Raw genomic sequence first — 17291 nt, forward strand, 5'->3', positions numbered from 1 at the left:
CCCCAGAGAAAGATGCTACATTTAATCTGATGGGTTTTGTTACCTTGGTTAGCTTCCTTACCCAGTCAGCCTTAGGCCTTGCTGGGACCCAATCCAGCAAAGCTTTTAGCACGTGTTTAAGTTTAAGCATGTGTTTAACTTCCCTTGATTAAAGTTAAACACACACTTAAGTGCTTTGCTGAACTGGGGTTTCTCTGAAGTAAGGTATGTGGGATGCCAGCCAGTTTCTTCCCATAGTTGTGATCAATTCTACCCAGCTCCGCGGGGTTTTTTTTTTAATCTATTTTACGCCAAGTTGATTTTGACTATTGCTAAGAAGATACTTACCTCCATATCAATAATTTGCAAGTGTGCATGCACACATGCGGAGAACTTTTGCTTATCTGTAAATTTGTAACAATCTGAGAGGGAAGTAAAACATAGAGGAAAATACCACTGGGTGTATTTCTTAGGCAAGATGTGTTTAAATTCAGGCTGTAGCCTGAAAGGTCTAATAGGATTCTCCAATCATAGCTCATTTTCATTAGTAATGTGCCAGTGATGGCCACTCAAGGTGACTTTTTGTAGCAGTGTAATATTCAAAACAACTGTCAATCTCTTCAGTCAGTGTAAAGAAAGCAGTCAGGGCAAAGGAGGCAGCGTCACCCGATGCCTGAAAGATCAAATCCTATCTGATTTGAACTGAACTACTTGATGCAGTTGGTCTGGGATGACTTCTTCTGGTTCAGTCATAGTGTAGTACAATGAATGAAGCTGACTTCTTTCACCTTGTGTAGTTGCAGTAAGAATTTTTGGCATGCTGTTTTGTAGGCCATTGAGATGGCAAGCTGAACTGGATGAGGCATCTAGATTACCTGTCCAGTAAAGGAGGAGTCAAAAATAAAAAGAAACATCACCCTTTCCCCCAAAAAGGAGAAGAAAGTGTACTGAGGCATCCTGCTCCTCAAAAGGCCATAATGCTTCCCATCTATGGAAAATGGCCCAGAGAAAGAACTGTATTCTTAAATAATACAGGAGCCCTGTTGCTCCAAACCACATGAAAGATGTAAGTAACAGTGAAATGGCTTTGAATTTGTCAAAAAAGGCCATCCACAGTTGCAATGATGTGAGGTTATCCCAGAGAACAACGTTAGCCACACTTGCACAAGCACACAACTTTTCTTCAGTTGAATCCTGAGAGCAAATAAGTAATCGAGAATAGCTCTTCCACTTTTGTGCTCTCAAGCAAAGCATTTGTGAAAATAATTATTTAACATGGTAGGGATGTCTGTGAGCCTTGTCCTATTGTAGCATTTGTCCAGATTAGATGCAGATAATTGCAATCTCACATTACTATCATTTTGTTAAACATCATTGCCTTTTGACCTCTCTCAACACTGTTTTCTTTTCTGAAAATCATTAAGTTTATACTGGGCAAAGCAGCAGACTGTTACAACTCCCTGATTTTCTCTCAGCTTTCCAGCTATGACATAATTTAGAGCAGCCGCCTCTAAAAATGTAGTAAGACCTTAGACTGGCCTTGAATGAAATGAACTGAAGTCACATCAGTCACACCAATGCAAAGTAAGCAAGAAAGGAATAAACCAAGTATCCCAGTGAAATATTTTTTGTCCTCCAAAGCTATTGTTATGGTAAACTCCCACAACTAATTATACTGTCTTGTAGTCTCTCAGGTGCATATGGTGTTTCAATTCCCAATTTTAACCTGCCTAATTTGGTGCTGAAGAAAGCCCTGAAAGTAAACAGGTAAGAATACCAAAATTGATAGTGTCTGAGCAAGCCTGCATCAACAATTTTTTTCTAAAATCCAACCTATCTTTCCATTAATTTAGCTTTCTTGTTGCCAAAGATTATTTTCTCTGGCCATTTCAGTTGATGCTAACTATGTAAATCCTTTGGGAATTAATGGAAGAGAGACTTATGTGTTGCCAGACCACAGATGAGCTCATAGCCACACAAGGAAATTAATTAATAAGGAAAGACTGAGATGCATTAGTTTCAGTCAATTTGCACATTCCAGGGATCACTAGTAAAGTAACTGTTGTCATAATATTTTTTCTTTTAGTATTAAAAAGTATTCAGACCACACAACTGAATCCTGACCTACAGAATCTTCAAAATTCTGTGCTACAGGATCTACATGTGTAATTCCATTCACTTGTCTGCTAGACACATGTGCATTGCAGGGCATAATTTGGCCCATCATTATGTTTTCCTAACATAAATTAACATTTTTCCCAAGCTACCAAGCCAAACACAATAATAACTACTGCCAGTATCTCTACAGTAAGATCTAAATATAAACTCAGGGGCTATAAGATGCTTACCATAGCATTGTAATTTGGATCAATATTGAAGGTTGGAGAAGCGCTGCGCATTTTGGAGAGCTGCCCATCATTCTTTGCTTTCCTTAGAACATCATAAATGGAGTTTGGAGGTTTCTGATCATGTAGAATTTTTTTCAGCTGGCTTTCCAAGCATTGTGGGGCATCATTAACTACTTCAAAAACCCCAAAGTCAGAGTTAAACTTAACTGGCTGAGCAAAAGTCTGCAAAAGAAGTTTGGAAAGTTTATAACATTGTAATAGGGGAACTCTCTCATTTAAGAAAGTTAATTTTTATAGTATAGAAACATCCTACAGAATGCAAGCTGGTATTATGAGGCTTCTTTCTCTTGCCTGCTGTAGTTTATGTTTAGGGCCTCGAATAATAATTTTTCTGCATTCTTGTTCTTTAGTCTCTTTGCTGTATAGCTTTCCAAAGCATTCCTAATTTTTGTCTCAGCTATGCTTAATTGTCAAGAATTTTACTCATTCTAGATCACAGACCATTCTTTTTCACATGCAAATAATAGATCCAGTACACAGATGTCTAGAATATATAATTCACAGTGACTTTAGTAACTGTTCTGCAGGAGACTACTTACCCATAGGATCAGATCTCCAGTGTTATTCTCCCATTCATTACCACAAACAATCAAGGTTTGAAAAGATTAGCAGTGAAGCTGACCTTTTAAATGTGAGATGCATTCGAGGAGGATGAATCTGAAGATTTCCGTATGTAGGAAATGCTTTTCACCATATTGTTACTTGTAGGTCAAACAACTACCAAAACCTATGGCCTGTAGTAAGTTTTATTATACATCACTAGTTCAGTCAGATACTGTATAATACATGAGGTAGACCAAACTTCAATGTCAGCTATGTAATTGTAACTTTTGTCAACTCCAAAAAACCCGCTGCATATGTACACATTAAAACAGAGCCATGTTTCGTCTTTTCAGGTCTGGTATTAGGTTCTTCCCTAAAAGACTATCTTTCAAATTCTCTTACTTGAAATGAAGCGGGAAAATATGGATGGATTTTACAGAAGTAATGGGGGATACCCGACAGTTATGAATATGAGATTATATACAACCAGAGCATATAAGCATCTCCACACTGAGCTGGAGGACAAGAAGGCATGTTGTATTTAAGAACTGAAGAAAATCCTGGCCATATACAGACCCAGTGCCAAAATTCTTTTTGGCTTCGTTCCAGACACGATCCCACCTGGTGTTTGTACAGTTGTCGTTCCCCTGCACTTAATAAGATTATTTTATTTTTTCAAGCACTGTATTTTTCATTTCCTTGAACTTTTTCATATATCACATATATACACACATAGACATAATTCTTATACATACTACATATGCTGAATACATGCTACATATAATATAGAAATATATTACAGACCAATTTTATTATTCTTCACACTTATATAAGTCCAAAGTAACCATGTCAGTGTCAGCTATTTTGTTGCTTCTGTTTGAAGCCCCCTTGTTGATCAACATCTTGTAGAGCAATGTCCAAGATCGAACCATGTGGCTGCAACATGTGGTTACAACATTCCCTACTTATCCCATAATGTCTCACTGTGGAGGCTCAGCCTGGCAAAGCACGTAGCATGTGAGAGCTTTAAGTGTGTGATTAGTGCCTATGACATCAGACTGTCACTGCTCAGAGCCATGCATTGAATTGCTTTAGTCTGTTTAGTTACCTAACTTCAGTTGAAATCATGGCTTGGTTTTTGTTCTCTGACACCTTGTGCCTCTTTTGGCATTAATTTTCTCCAGGGTACTCTGCAGGTTTTAGTGTTTTTTCTCCAGATGTACTGAACAGCATTTTAAAGAGGCTTTTATGTGTAGTAGATTTCTCTATACTTCATTCAGATCTCCTCCCAATTTGCTGTGTACATTTCATTTACTTTCAAACCTAATTTGGGCTGCTACCAGCTTTTAAGTGACTAACTGTGCAACCTTAATAAGCTCCAAATGTATTCTCCCGTAGTTATTTTTTCATGTTTTTAAAAAGGAAACAGAAGAAAGTACGCTAAGAAGCAAGGTGCTTCAGTCTCTCAGGATTTTAAATGCTCTTGCTTGCGGAAAAAAGCAAACAAAGTGCAAATTCCATAATATAGGGCTACGTGACTAGACATGACCAGATTATTTTAGTTCCATGTTATTCAACTTGAAAACTAAGCAAAGACAACATTAGTTTATCACACACATCTACATTTACTTAATCCTTTGTAGCTTACTCTAGATCTAGGTTTTTCAATACACGTTCTAATTAACTGATCAGAAAACGCACGGCAACTTTAATGTAGTTAAACGGATGCTAGTGACAATTTTTAAAATGTAAAGTGTATTGCTATTTTGGGAGTCTGACTACAAATCATTTATAAGACAAATATACTAATGGAACAAAAGAACATACACTCATGGGATAAGAAGATTAAGACTTCATACACTACATACTTGACTGAAAAAGGTGGTTCTAGTCCATACTTTTGGGTTTTGGACCAAGGTGTAGTTACTTATCCCCAGGAACATCAAAAGGCATGCAGTCAGACAGTAGCCAGTAGATCCCCTCTACTTGACACTAGTAAGACTACATCTGGAATACTGCATCCAGTTTTGGGTCCCCAGTACAAAAGGATGTTCATAAATTTGAGTGAGTTGAGCAGACAACCAGTGAGATGGTCGGAGGCTGGAGCACTTGCCCTTTGAGGAGAGGCTGAGGGAACAGGGCTTGTTTAGCCTGAAGAAGAGACAGCTCTGGGAGCACCTAACAGCAGTCATACAGTACTTACAAGGAGGTTGCTGAGAAGATAGAGCCAGGCTTTTCATGGGGGTGCCTGGTGGGAGGACAAGAGACCATGGTCGTACACTGAAACAGTGGAGTTTTCAACTGTATGTAAGAAAAAAGGTAACTGTGGGACAATTCGCATTGGAACAGACTGTCCAGAGTGACAATGGAATCAGTTGTTGGAGATTTTCAAGACCAACTGGAGAAAGTGCCAAGCAACCTGGTGTCAACACTAAAGCATTGACCCTGCTTTGGGCAGAAGGCTGGGCTACAGACCTGCCCAAAGCCCTTTCCAGCATGAGTGATCTATGATTCTGTACAAATCCCAAATTCTACCAGACAAAGCATCTCATCAAGGTATTGTATAAAAGCATTTTAGAACAGTTTAAGCCTTTCTGGGGAAGTGTATTTCACTGCTTACTTAAGAAAACTAGAATGATAAACCAGAATGTTTTTATAAGCATAATAAAAGATGAGGTAAGTCCTGACCATCTTAACTCATCCCCGCCACAAAAATAAAAGTGATAATGTTATGACAAAAATCAAATGGGAACACAAAAAAAAAAAATTAATCTGATTTCTTGTAGGAAACATTTTCCCAGTTACAGTACAGGACAGAGAGGATCAGTCAATCCATTTCCCTCTCAGTATGTGAAAAACTTTGGAGCAAAACACCTAACAACAACTTAACCATTCCCACACATTACAAGCCACAAAAAAACCCTGCTCAATACCCTGTAGCAAACTTAAAACCTTTCCCACAGAAACCAAGTGCCATAAAGTCCTACAATGTTTCACAGGATGCTAATGAGAGAGGTTTATGGCACCACCACTATTCTAGGTCGTTGCAATAACAAGGAATCTCTGCAGTGAAGATGCCTATGTTAAGGAGTGGGTGATAGCCTACACTATAAAGGAAGGGGAAAAAATTATCCTTGCCAATCTAATATACTAAGAAATGTCTTTCTTACCCCACATTTGGCAAGTGCTTTGGCTTTTTACAGACAAGTAAAATACACTAACGATAAACTAAGAGTATCAGTGCATTCTTCCCTACATTCTCTCTTTAGTTGGGGCCAATTTTTGATCCTTTGAAGATAGAAAGGCAAAACTCCAGAGCCAAATTATACCTCAAGATGTTAAGAAAAAATAAACCAGGTTTGGCAGGAGCCTTGAAGCTTGGGGTTCATACATTATCAATTTAGCACAATAAATAGGATCAACAAGGAGTTGAGAATACCAACAAATAAGAATTCTACAGACTTTGCAAACTGTTTCACTCACAAGCAATTCTCCCCTTGAAGCCAGTATGACCGATGTCTTAGTGTAGTCATCTCAGCTCCAGAAAAAATCTCCAAGCAAGCAACAAAAAGCTGTTTTCAGACTGTGGTACAGCCATACTACTAAATAAACAATCGCATGTACATTTTTTACAGCAAAGACATTTCTTAGCTGTCAAATGCACATTGAATATGGTTTCAGCTGAAGAATAAATAGAATACATAATTCTGAAACCTAAAGTTATACACTTAACTGAAGGGAAGGCAAATTTCTCTCACTCCTCCCAAAACAGAAACCAAAACAGCATCCATCACCATGTTGCCAGGATATCAGACATATAAATCTCACTGTTCTCTGCCTTAACAGTTTTCACATATACTTAACTTCAGATACACTTAACAAATGTGTAAATATGCTCACCACATCCCACCCCGAGTAATGTAGTTCAATCCCAAGAGAAACAGAATGACCGCTGCTTGGCCGCCTCGTAGGTTAAGGCCCTGAAAGGGTGGGAAAGAATAGAGACCTCATCCAGGAGCTTTGCCAAAAGTTCCTTAAGATGGGTATGTGTGTATCATAAATAAGTGTCAGTGAGAGTCCAGACCAGAACAGAATTTGAGCAGCTCTAGGAAGTGCCTTGGAAATTCACACTGCACATGGTCAATGGCAAATTTCCCTTTAACTTTAATGAGTCCAGGATTTCCCTTCCATTGATGAGTAAGACACAAGTCACAATCACATACCACAATCTAATTAAGAGAGAAGAGCATTTTGAATAAACCTGCTATCAATAAGAAAAAGGTCAGGAGAGCTTCTTTTGCTTCCTTGAATATCAAAGATATCAAACAAATTTTAGTCCTGGGTAAGACTCAACATAACATGCATGTAGGGCCTTACTGATGTAAAAGCCTTTTTAAGGGAGGTTGTATTGGCACCTGCAGTCTCGCTCCACATACTTAGAAAAGACAAGAGGAAATTAATGAGCATGGATTGATGCCTTGAATTGATGCATTGAATTATCCATAACCATCTTCAAAACAGAGACGGGCCTGAACTCTGCAGCAGAGTGAATTGCTTTTTGCTTTCTGCCCTTTCTGTCATCTGCTACATGTAGATCAGGCCTGTTTTTACTCTTGACAACATCAGGTTTTCAGGACCATTCTGTTTTCAGAAAGACTAATTGGCCCAAACTTTGTTACCTGTGCTTTAATTGTTTTCAGAATCATCACCTACGTCAAACCCTGGATCTCAGGCTATTCAGCAGAGTCACATTTAAATTAAAACTGTTAGCTGCACACTGGCCCGTATCCGTCTTCCTAGACCATTTAGCATAATTTTTTTTTAATCACACCACAACAGTTTCTACTAGCATGAAAATTATATCAAGCAATCTACCTACAGTATGCTGCCTCTTCTTTCTGTGTGGCACTATTAATACATCTGTGCTCCTTAAGCAAGGAAAGGAGAATATGTTTAATGTGATAAAAGGGATGAAGTAATTGCTTCATTCTCTTTTGTTTTTTTTTTTATGAGCGGAGAGCTTTTATAGTGAGAACGACTTTCAAAAGAAGTAGTCTTCAAATCTGAAGTTGATAAAACTGTGGTCACTTGGTATCTTTCTGCTGCAAGGGAAACCCACAGCCAGGGACTTGCCACCAAGAGTGCCACCTCCTGAATATGCTTCAACTGAGGTGCAGGTCGCTCAGTTGTCTCTAGTGCAACTCTTCGAGGTCGCAAAGAGGAGTGTCTTTTCATCAGGATCACTGGTAAATCCCCAGCATGGACTTGGGGTGGGACGGGTAGCAGGCAGCTTGTAGAGTGCAGGAGAAACAAGTTGACATTACTGCGCTTTCTTACTGAGGCCTACAGCACTGAGCTGGATGAAAAATTCTGACTTCTGAATTTTCATTCCTGGCTAAACATATTCTTGGATGTTTTAAATACATGGATCAAAGATTCAAATTCTAGGGATTCCTGACCAGCTAGAAATGGAAATGTATCCAGGCCAAGGTTTCTCTTAAGTCTTTCATTTTAGATTAGTTACTAAGGAAGGTGTAACTCATTTGTATGTCGTGTAATTGGTTTCTGCTACTGTGAAATCACTGTACTACCGGCAACAAATGCCCTCACAGGGGGTTTTGTATTATTTTGTCTTTCAGAAATATTTTCCTTGCAAACTATCCTTCATTACAGTATGTAGAACTTTGAAGTACTTAGATATTTGTGTCAGATTGTACTGAATATTATTATAACAACAGGATCTCTTAAAGGATATACTGTAAATCAAAGCAACAAAAAAATCTGCTGCTGCTATAGTAAGTCCCCAGTGATACAATTTTCCATATGCTAGTGGTGCATTATAAATCAACACAGAGGCAGCCTCTTAAAATAAGCATATGCTATCCCTGATTCCTTGTATCAAGTCACACAATATTTTCAGTTTAACTTGTTGCCTAACTACTAGCACACCTGGGTAATACTGTTCCCAGGCAACAGCATATAAGCACAACAAGAATAAAGCAATGGAAATTTCAATGCGGTGGTTTAGTAGAAGCCTTCTGAGAAGGAGAAGGAAATGGGGAATATAAGGCATTCAAACCACAGAACTCAAGGCATTAATAGAACTTAATCCTGAAGAGGGTAAATCCTCAGGAAAAGGTCAAAGAGAAAATAAAACCAATTATGGGAACATTACAGGTAAAAATAGCTAATAGAGCATCTGTTTTCATGAAGATATGTAAATATATAGAAGAGAGACCATGTGTCATCTTAGAAATCTACCAAGATTACCAGTGTAAAACACTGTTTACTCAGGAGTGTCTGTGAACTCTTTTCTGTGGGCTTCCAGAGCAGTCAGGAGTGCCTGGACAATCGCTGTGGTTCAGAGCTGCTGAGCTGCGCCAGGACTGCAGGCTGAGGAGCCCTCTGAGGCCAAGGAGAATTTTTGCCTCTAATACTTGTCTTGAAATATGTGCATGTCCAAGGAGACCCAGAAACTAAGCAGGCTGAACGTCTTCCCGCTCCATCCCCTGTGATTTGGGGAAAACTTGAAGCATAGTTTCCAAATAAGCAGCAAAGGTGCAGAGGATGGTATTCCTGTGCTAAGAACAATCTGGCACATGGAAGGAGGCCTGGGTTTAAAAACTACGTAGTTAGGCTTGGATTTAGGTAGACCTCCTAAAGCAGCTGCAAGGCGGGGGGGCGGGGAGCAAGAGAAAAAAAACCAGCCCTCTCACCACACATTTCCTTCCACCTGTGTCTCCCTAGCTTTGTAAAAATTATTCTTAGGAATCTTGCAGTGTGGTGAAAGCATGTAAAGTCTGAGCTCCTGAGAGAAGTCAGTATCACTGCTGTGCACAAAACCCACACTCTGATATAGAGTTGTTTTAATACCTTCTGGTTCTATTTTAAGACCAAAAATTGGCATAGGGGACCCCGTCCTACCATCCTTAGTTCTACAGCTCCCATCAAAAATCCGTGATGCAGTTTAGAGAGTACGTCTAAGTCTAGTTCAGTTTGGTAAAACTGAATCATAACTGACTTTATTCCAATAGTGGCTGCACCATAGTCTTAGGTCCAAGGAGCATCAAGAAATATTCTGCCCCTTCCTAATACTGGTGATGGTTCCTACCAAGCAAGTTGTAGAAATGGGTATATGTTCTCATAGTGCAGCCTGTTGGGCTGCAGTGCTTTAGGAGGGGGACAGGCTGTGGGGCAGCTCTAGGGTAGATCAGCTGGGAGACCCCGCAGGAGCTGTGAGTGACACTGTGGACAGGTCTGTGCCACCTTGCAGGAGAGTAGGGTATGAGGTGTGAGGATGGAGAGAATGGCGATAGTCAGAGCCGAGATTACTAAGATGAAGTTGGGTGAGGTTGCTGCATTGTGGGAGCAGGACAGTACACGTGACTCCCATGAGAGTGTGGGGAGGCAGGGTAGTTGACGGGGAAAAGGAGCAAAATATAGGGCAACTGGTTAAATATAGGGCATTGGATGTGGTGATCTAACTGCAACTCAATCGGCATGCAGAATACAGCGTAAAGCTGCATCCTTCTAGCTGCACATGGGAGAGGAAGAGGAGTGGAACACCAGCTTTGAGGTCTTCACAACCATGAAGAGAAACAGAGTTGGTTCCTGAGGAAAAGTGGTTATTAATCACTGAGTACATGGCCAGAAGAATGTAAAAGGACAAACATTTGTTATGTCAGCATGTTGTGATACTGGAATAAAAGTGGACTCCTTATGCTTTTTAAATAAGTATTTACATCTCTTTTTCATTTCCTATTCATATTATTTTGGTGCACTGTGATTTAAATACATAAATTCGCAAAAGAAAATCTGTCTCCAGAAGTCCAGATACTGTGTTATTTTTCCTGACAGATAATAACACTGAACAATAAGAGTTGCTACCATTAAAATACAGACATATTGTAAAATCCATTTAATTTCCCAGTGGCAAAATGCAAAATGTTCTAAGCTGGGTTACCTTACTAATAATCTTAGTAAAGGTGTTTCTTGTGTTTTGCAAGGGATTTCTGTAAGATACTTACCGGAAGACTCAAAAATTCGTTAAAGTAGTCCACAAGCATATCATCTGTGGCTAAGCATTCTTCCTACAGAGAGACAAAACCAAAAAGCAAAGCTTGTACTAATCTGTGCTAACACGGTTTTAATGCACTGTTGCCTCAAACAATGATTTTTCCATGAGATATGACATGCAAACTTTTGCAAAATGTTATTTCCCACCTTTGAGAATATAATCATTGCATCATTGTTATATTCTAGCCATTGCACACAGCTGAGGTCCTTAGCAATTTAAAAAACACACGTGAAGGTAAATCCTTTGCCAAGAAATTTACAGATAAAGCCTTCATAAACCCAACAGCTTCTAAATGCTGGAAATCTGCATGTTTACTTTTGAAAAAACGTGCATAAGCTAATAGTCTAGAAATTCCCCACATTATACCTTTCTCTGTCTCATCTGCGAAGGAGGGGAATATAAAAGTTCACCAGAGCCTGCTTCTGCTCCCACACTGCTGCTTGGGAATGTTTTGGGGGATGTTTGGGGAATAAAAGGGAGGTCACTGATCTATAATTTGGCTCACCAAGCAAGCAGTATATGCCATACTTGGAATCACAGAACTGGGAGGCTTCCTGTTGACTTCATCAGAAGTGAAGGCTGCATCTGCAGGTGGTTTCGTACCCTTTCTGACCCCTGCATTTTAAATCCTGCTAACAAGACTCAAAAACTGTGGAATAGAAATTAATTTTTTCTGCTGTTGACAAATCAGTAAGTATGGATCCCAATCTTACTTCTTATGCACTCAATAACACCCCCACCCCCATTTCAATTCAACAGGTGGTAAAAGTAGAACATTATTCCATTGGTCTTCAGAAATCTGTCTTCAGTATAATGAAGACCCCTGAACAGTTTTTAATAGTTTCAGTTTCTTAAATATTCTATGATTTCTGCCTTGCTACGCAAGGAGAATGCACCTAAATCAAATGTATTTGCCGATATCAGCAAAGGTCTTGTGACACAAATCTTTTTTCTCTTTCTTAAGTTCATAGCATTGAAATGTGCCAGTGAGGAATAGTGTTAAAGAGAGGTTATGCACAGTGTACGTGGCATCACTTGTAGGCAGGCAGTATCTTGATCCAAACTCCACAGTGTCTAACCTAAATAGAGACAGCTTGTATGTAGGTAAGGAAGAAATCTTGAGCTAATCTACTTTAACAGGAACTCAGGAAGGCCCGTGTGCTGCATGACAAGATCTGATGGTGTTTGTCTGGCCTTATTCTGCCAGCATTTATTCCTTAGCACTTGTGGTTGCTACTGTGACTGATACAGGACAGGCAAGTTAGCTCACGCTCATTCCTGGAAAACACTAACAACACTGAAAGCAAGGCTTTCTGCGTTACAGAGATCATAGGTTTTTTGGATCACAAGCCCATGGTCCAATGCAGTTGCAGTACCATGGACCTAGAGATGTTAGGGCACTGACTAAACAGGAGAATTTACCAAAATGTCTAACCCAAAGCATTTTGAAGTCAACAGAAAATCCTCTTGCTAATGTCGCTAGGCAATCAATCAGATGCAGAAATCTCAATTCAGCAAGTCATAACACAATTAACAAAAAAAATCATTAGAAACAAGCTGCAGTCTGCCTCATGTTTGGTTTGGGTAATGCACAATTAGATTTGACACTGATAAGGATGAATCTGAAGACAGCTAGATATGATAATACCCCATGTAAATATTTTATTTTTTCAAAGGACTTATTCAAAACAATTCATTTATTACTGGCTGAAATATAAGCTCTTTAAGAATATGCAGATAATGTGGTTTTAATGTGCCAAGGATATAATTCTCTGTAGTCCCATATAACAGCAAGAAATGTAAACACAGTTGTTGATTAATCAATAAAATATTTATGATCTTATTAATGCAAGCTTTACTACTTACTGATCTTACTGCAACTATACACTATATACTTTCCTCCGTTTTTTTGAGGTTTTTTTGTGGTCAGTCTCATTTTCATTTGAAAGCATAGTTGCACTTTGATATTTGCACATTATAGGTTATGGAGTTGCATATACAATACTATAGCTTAGATTTTTGTGTTAGGAAGCGTTTTGTTTCATTTCTTCCCATGCCATCTTTCCCGCTGCACAGTCCAAATTATGACTAGAAAAAGCTGACTTACAATTGCAACTGGAGGTCAAGGTGTGCTAAAAATTGGTCCAAAACTGCAGTTTTGCCTTCATGCAATTTGTGTACAAATAGGAATATCCTGGGCCTGGTTTCTATCACTCTTTTAACATTGAAAGGAATTTTAAAATCATTTTGGCAATGGTATACAACCATTTCTTAGATATTTTGTGGAAACAAACCTAATGACTTTCTATCTATAGTATTTGATAGCTTTCTCTATTACTGCCATCATGAAAAAGTACAGAAACACAGAAATATTATTAGACACCAAAGGAGAAGCTGAACATGGGTAAAAGTGGCACCATCTTGAAAGGTTTGCATTTCACACTGCAGCACCCACTAAAATGATAAATACCTCTCCACTCTTGAAAAATACATAATAAATGGCATCTTTAAAGGTCAAAAGTTAAAGTTAGTACAAAAATCCAGTCCTGCAGAGAACTCTGACAGCTTCATGTCCTTGTGTGAAGTTCACCTGGAGTCAGACATGCCTAGTGACATTAAGTAGCCTGCAGAATCAAGGTTTAATGCAATGTAAATGTGCAGTTGAGAGATGTTTTCATATATGTGTTTGTTCTCATGTACATATTTACATTTGCTAAATATGTTATATATATATATCATTTATCTCTACCTGAATTCAGTCTTGATTCTGTTTATGATAATATATTAGTATCTAGAGGCTCCCAAAAGGAATAGCAATACATTTATACTTTAAAATACACAGTTATAAAGGCATCCAAAATGGGGAAGAGACAAACATTACCTAAGCTGCAAGATTTAAGGTGTCGTTTCATATGATGTAACAGGTAAACATATATACCTTTCAAATAAGAAGACAAACATCAGGGAAACCTACAACTAGCTATGACCAAAGGGCAGAAAAGGTAAAGTAAGGAGAAGACTGTTAAACCTGTCATGTTGAACCTTTCAGTTGATTGTTTCCTTCCTTCATCCTATTTCACTTTCCTTTCCATTTCCATCCTTATTCTCCAGAGTTTCCTGTTTCCTTTTTTTTTCTAATTATTTTCAAACTAAGTATTTTTTTTTGACTGAGAAAATTGTAAGAAATTACTCAGTACTCCATACTGAGACAGAGGAAAGAAATGAGAAACCAGACAATAGTTTCCAAAAAGTTTTTTTGCTTTTTTTCTCTACAGTTGCATGACAAAATGAGTGATCAAGCCTTATAAAGCATACTTACAAACACTTCTTCTGTTATACATGGAGGCTCTGAAACACAAAAATGAAATATCATGTGTTATCCAAGCAATACAATCAAGCTTGTTCAACTACAATTACTGAACAGAAACAAAAAGTAGTGAGGCATGACAACCTTCCTGGATATTCTGAAATAAAATAACTTAGCCTGAGGAAACAAAATAAACTCTAAGAACACAGAGTAATGTTGGCCCATGCATAAAAAGGTTGAATATCACAAGAATGATTTAAATATACTGAAAATATTATTTAACTAGATTATTCTCATACATATCAGTTAACTTCTTTTCAGCTTTCCTCTGCAAAATTGATTATTAGAAGCTTGCTGGTTTTAATGAAAATAGAGATTTGTGTGAGACTCTGGGAGCCTTGAACAGCAAATATTATGAATCATATGATAAAACTGAAAAAAAAAAAGTAATTGTGGGTGCTCCCAGATAACCAAATCTCACTGATTCTAGGAGAATATTCCACCTTTTGTGATGCCATTTGAAGGGAGCAAAGTTCTCTCTTCAGATTGGTGAATTTTGCTAGGCAAGTTTAAACCTAACAGTTCAAAATCTCCCTCTTTTGTACCACCGTTTCTGTACCCGAGACAACCACCTTGGGGTCAGACCCCCTGTCTGACACAGTCAGCCCATCACCCTGTGGAAAGCACTACATACCAGTGGTAAGCCTCTTCAGCTGCATTCTGGATCTACATACATAAGGGCCGGCACCCACACCTGCAAGCTTACGATCTCATTTGCAAAGGTGAAATCCTTGACTGCAGACCAGAAATAGAAGCTGCAGAGTCCCTGGGCCTGGCTGGGGACTGCTGGTCTGCCCCAGGGCCGGCTGGCTCTGCTGCGCGTCTCACAGCAAGCAGGGTTGCTATGGCACTGCAAACAATGCACGGGAAGAGCTGAGCAGTAAGCAAATACTTCTACTGCTGATGCAAAGCTCCCTGAAGCAGACTCGGATATCAGGCACGCTGATGATATGGTCCCAAAAGAGATGCCTGTGAACTAGGAATAAGAGGATACTTGCAGCAAGAAATGAAATTAAACGCTCTTTTCTCAACCGACCTAGGCAGTTCTTAGTCCAAAATCATATTCTACCTTCTCCTACATTAGCAAAACCCTTCAGCCACGCGGGATTTTGCCTTAAAAAAATCTCACACCATATGACTAATGACCAACAGATTTACATCATGTACCAAATAATTCTGCATCCATAAGCCAGCTGTAAGGCTTGATCCCAAATAACAAAGTCATCCCTATCTATGGTAGAGAACTTCCACTGCAGCCAAGTAAGAAAAGGTGAGGAGCTTCGTATTGCTAAGGCTGAGATGAAACCTGGGCTGTTTCCTAACAGGTACAAATGGCTCCATTGTGATGTGCCAGAAACATGACCCGCAGCCTTGGTAACAGCCTTCCCTGCTTCCTCCTGCTGCCAGGGCCCAGACCTAGCAGAAATCCAAAGGCATTTTCCCCCAGTTAGGGAAAAGTTTATAAATAGCCTAGGTGGAAGAAGAAAAGACATTAAGAGACATAGAATAGAGTCTACTCCCAGAATGTTAGTTTCTTCCTTGGCTCAAGGGGGTACTCCAGGATATAAGAAAAAGTCACATTTCTGGTATGGTCAGCAAAAGCTGTGTACAAAGAAGGAATTCAGGCTCCTATATGAGGATTTCAGTGGACTTTAGGTGTTCCGCAACTGGGATCTGACAACATCCTACCTAGCGAGTATCTGATCCTAGAACTGCATGAATTCTTCAGGCACCTTCAGGGTTTTTTAGCATGAAAGTTCCCTCAAAGATTCTACTGCTGCTTATTTCCAGAACAGCATTGATTTCGGTAGCTTGGCATAAATCCCACTGGTATCAGTTGTACAAGATGTCATGTATGCAAGCTACATGAGGGGCTCCTTTGAGAAGCCTAATCCATCAGCTGTGCTCAGAAAGTGCCCAAAATGCACCAAGATCTTGCCATTCCCTGCAAACTCTATCATTTGTGTCACCTTTCACAGAACAGTATACTATCTCCAGTCATACCCTTCAGCTGTGAAAAAAAGTTTTGTTTTAATTCGTACATGACTGGTGGAATCCATGATCATGTAAAAACAGAACAAATGCACATGCTTAGGGACTACAGCCTGAAGTCCAGGAATCAATAACTGTCAAAAATGAACAAGCAGCAAATCAGATATTATAGAGGCAGGGAAAATGGCTTCACATCCTAGAAACACATGGTATTTTGCACCCTCTACTCCAGATGTGCATTCCCACTCCTGGGGGTGCCTGCCCAAATACCACAATCGCTGTTCTAATTACTAAATGCCAGAATAATGCCTCTTCTAATTGTCTTGGTATAACATTGTTGGCTGTTTGATTAGCTTTTTAGGGTGGAATGCTTTGTGGTTTTTTTCCTCCCCACTTAAGGGAAGAACAATATTTCCAAAGACCTAAGAGGTAGGCTGAAATAATATCATAGCCAAGATACCCATTTCAGCCAAAAGTTTAATATATATGAAAAGCATATTCAACAGAAGCAAAGAATAAAATATAAAGATTCAAACTTAAGTGAGCTATGGACAATTTAAATAGTATGATCAGTATTCTGAAGTATTAACTATCCTTATGTTCTCTGTATGCAAATTCTATTCAATAAGACATCATAAACAGTAGGTTAACACTGAATGGCGTACATTTAAACACATGATTTCTTAGTGCCATGTATCATTGTGATTATGAAATATTTCAAATAAGTATACCTAATGCATATGTAAGAGAAATATGCATAACAAGATGGCCCATAAAATGTAAAGTGAAACCTTTCCAACAGGTAGAATAATTGCACTGCATTGTATATGAGACTGCATTGTCTTATAACCAAACTCCTTAATATGATTTCAAATGTTTAAGCTAATGTTCACTCCACTCCTTTTCCCCCTGCCCCTTTTTCTTT

The 17291-nt window shown here is 38.9% G+C and overlaps 1 protein-coding gene across 1 annotated transcript in view; it reads right to left on the minus strand.

Moving 5' to 3' along the window:
- The window catches only part of RGS22 (regulator of G-protein signaling 22), a 60323-nt gene extending 45290 nt beyond the window's left edge, over nt 1-15033 (minus strand). The window contains exons 1-4 of the mRNA XM_009323126.1: nt 15009-15033; nt 14327-14355; nt 10958-11020; nt 2328-2549 (exon numbers count right to left, since the gene is read on the minus strand). Of these exons, the coding sequence (XP_009321401.1) occupies nt 2328-2549; nt 10958-11020; nt 14327-14355; nt 15009-15033 (339 nt within the window). The remainder of the gene's footprint in view (nt 1-2327; nt 2550-10957; nt 11021-14326; nt 14356-15008) is intronic.
- Between the last annotated feature and the right edge of the window lie 2258 nt (nt 15034-17291).

Source organism: Pygoscelis adeliae, unplaced genomic scaffold (assembly GCF_000699105.1).
Source record: "Pygoscelis adeliae isolate BGI_AS28 unplaced genomic scaffold, ASM69910v1 Scaffold174, whole genome shotgun sequence".
Taxonomy (NCBI): domain Eukaryota; kingdom Metazoa; phylum Chordata; class Aves; order Sphenisciformes; family Spheniscidae; genus Pygoscelis; species Pygoscelis adeliae.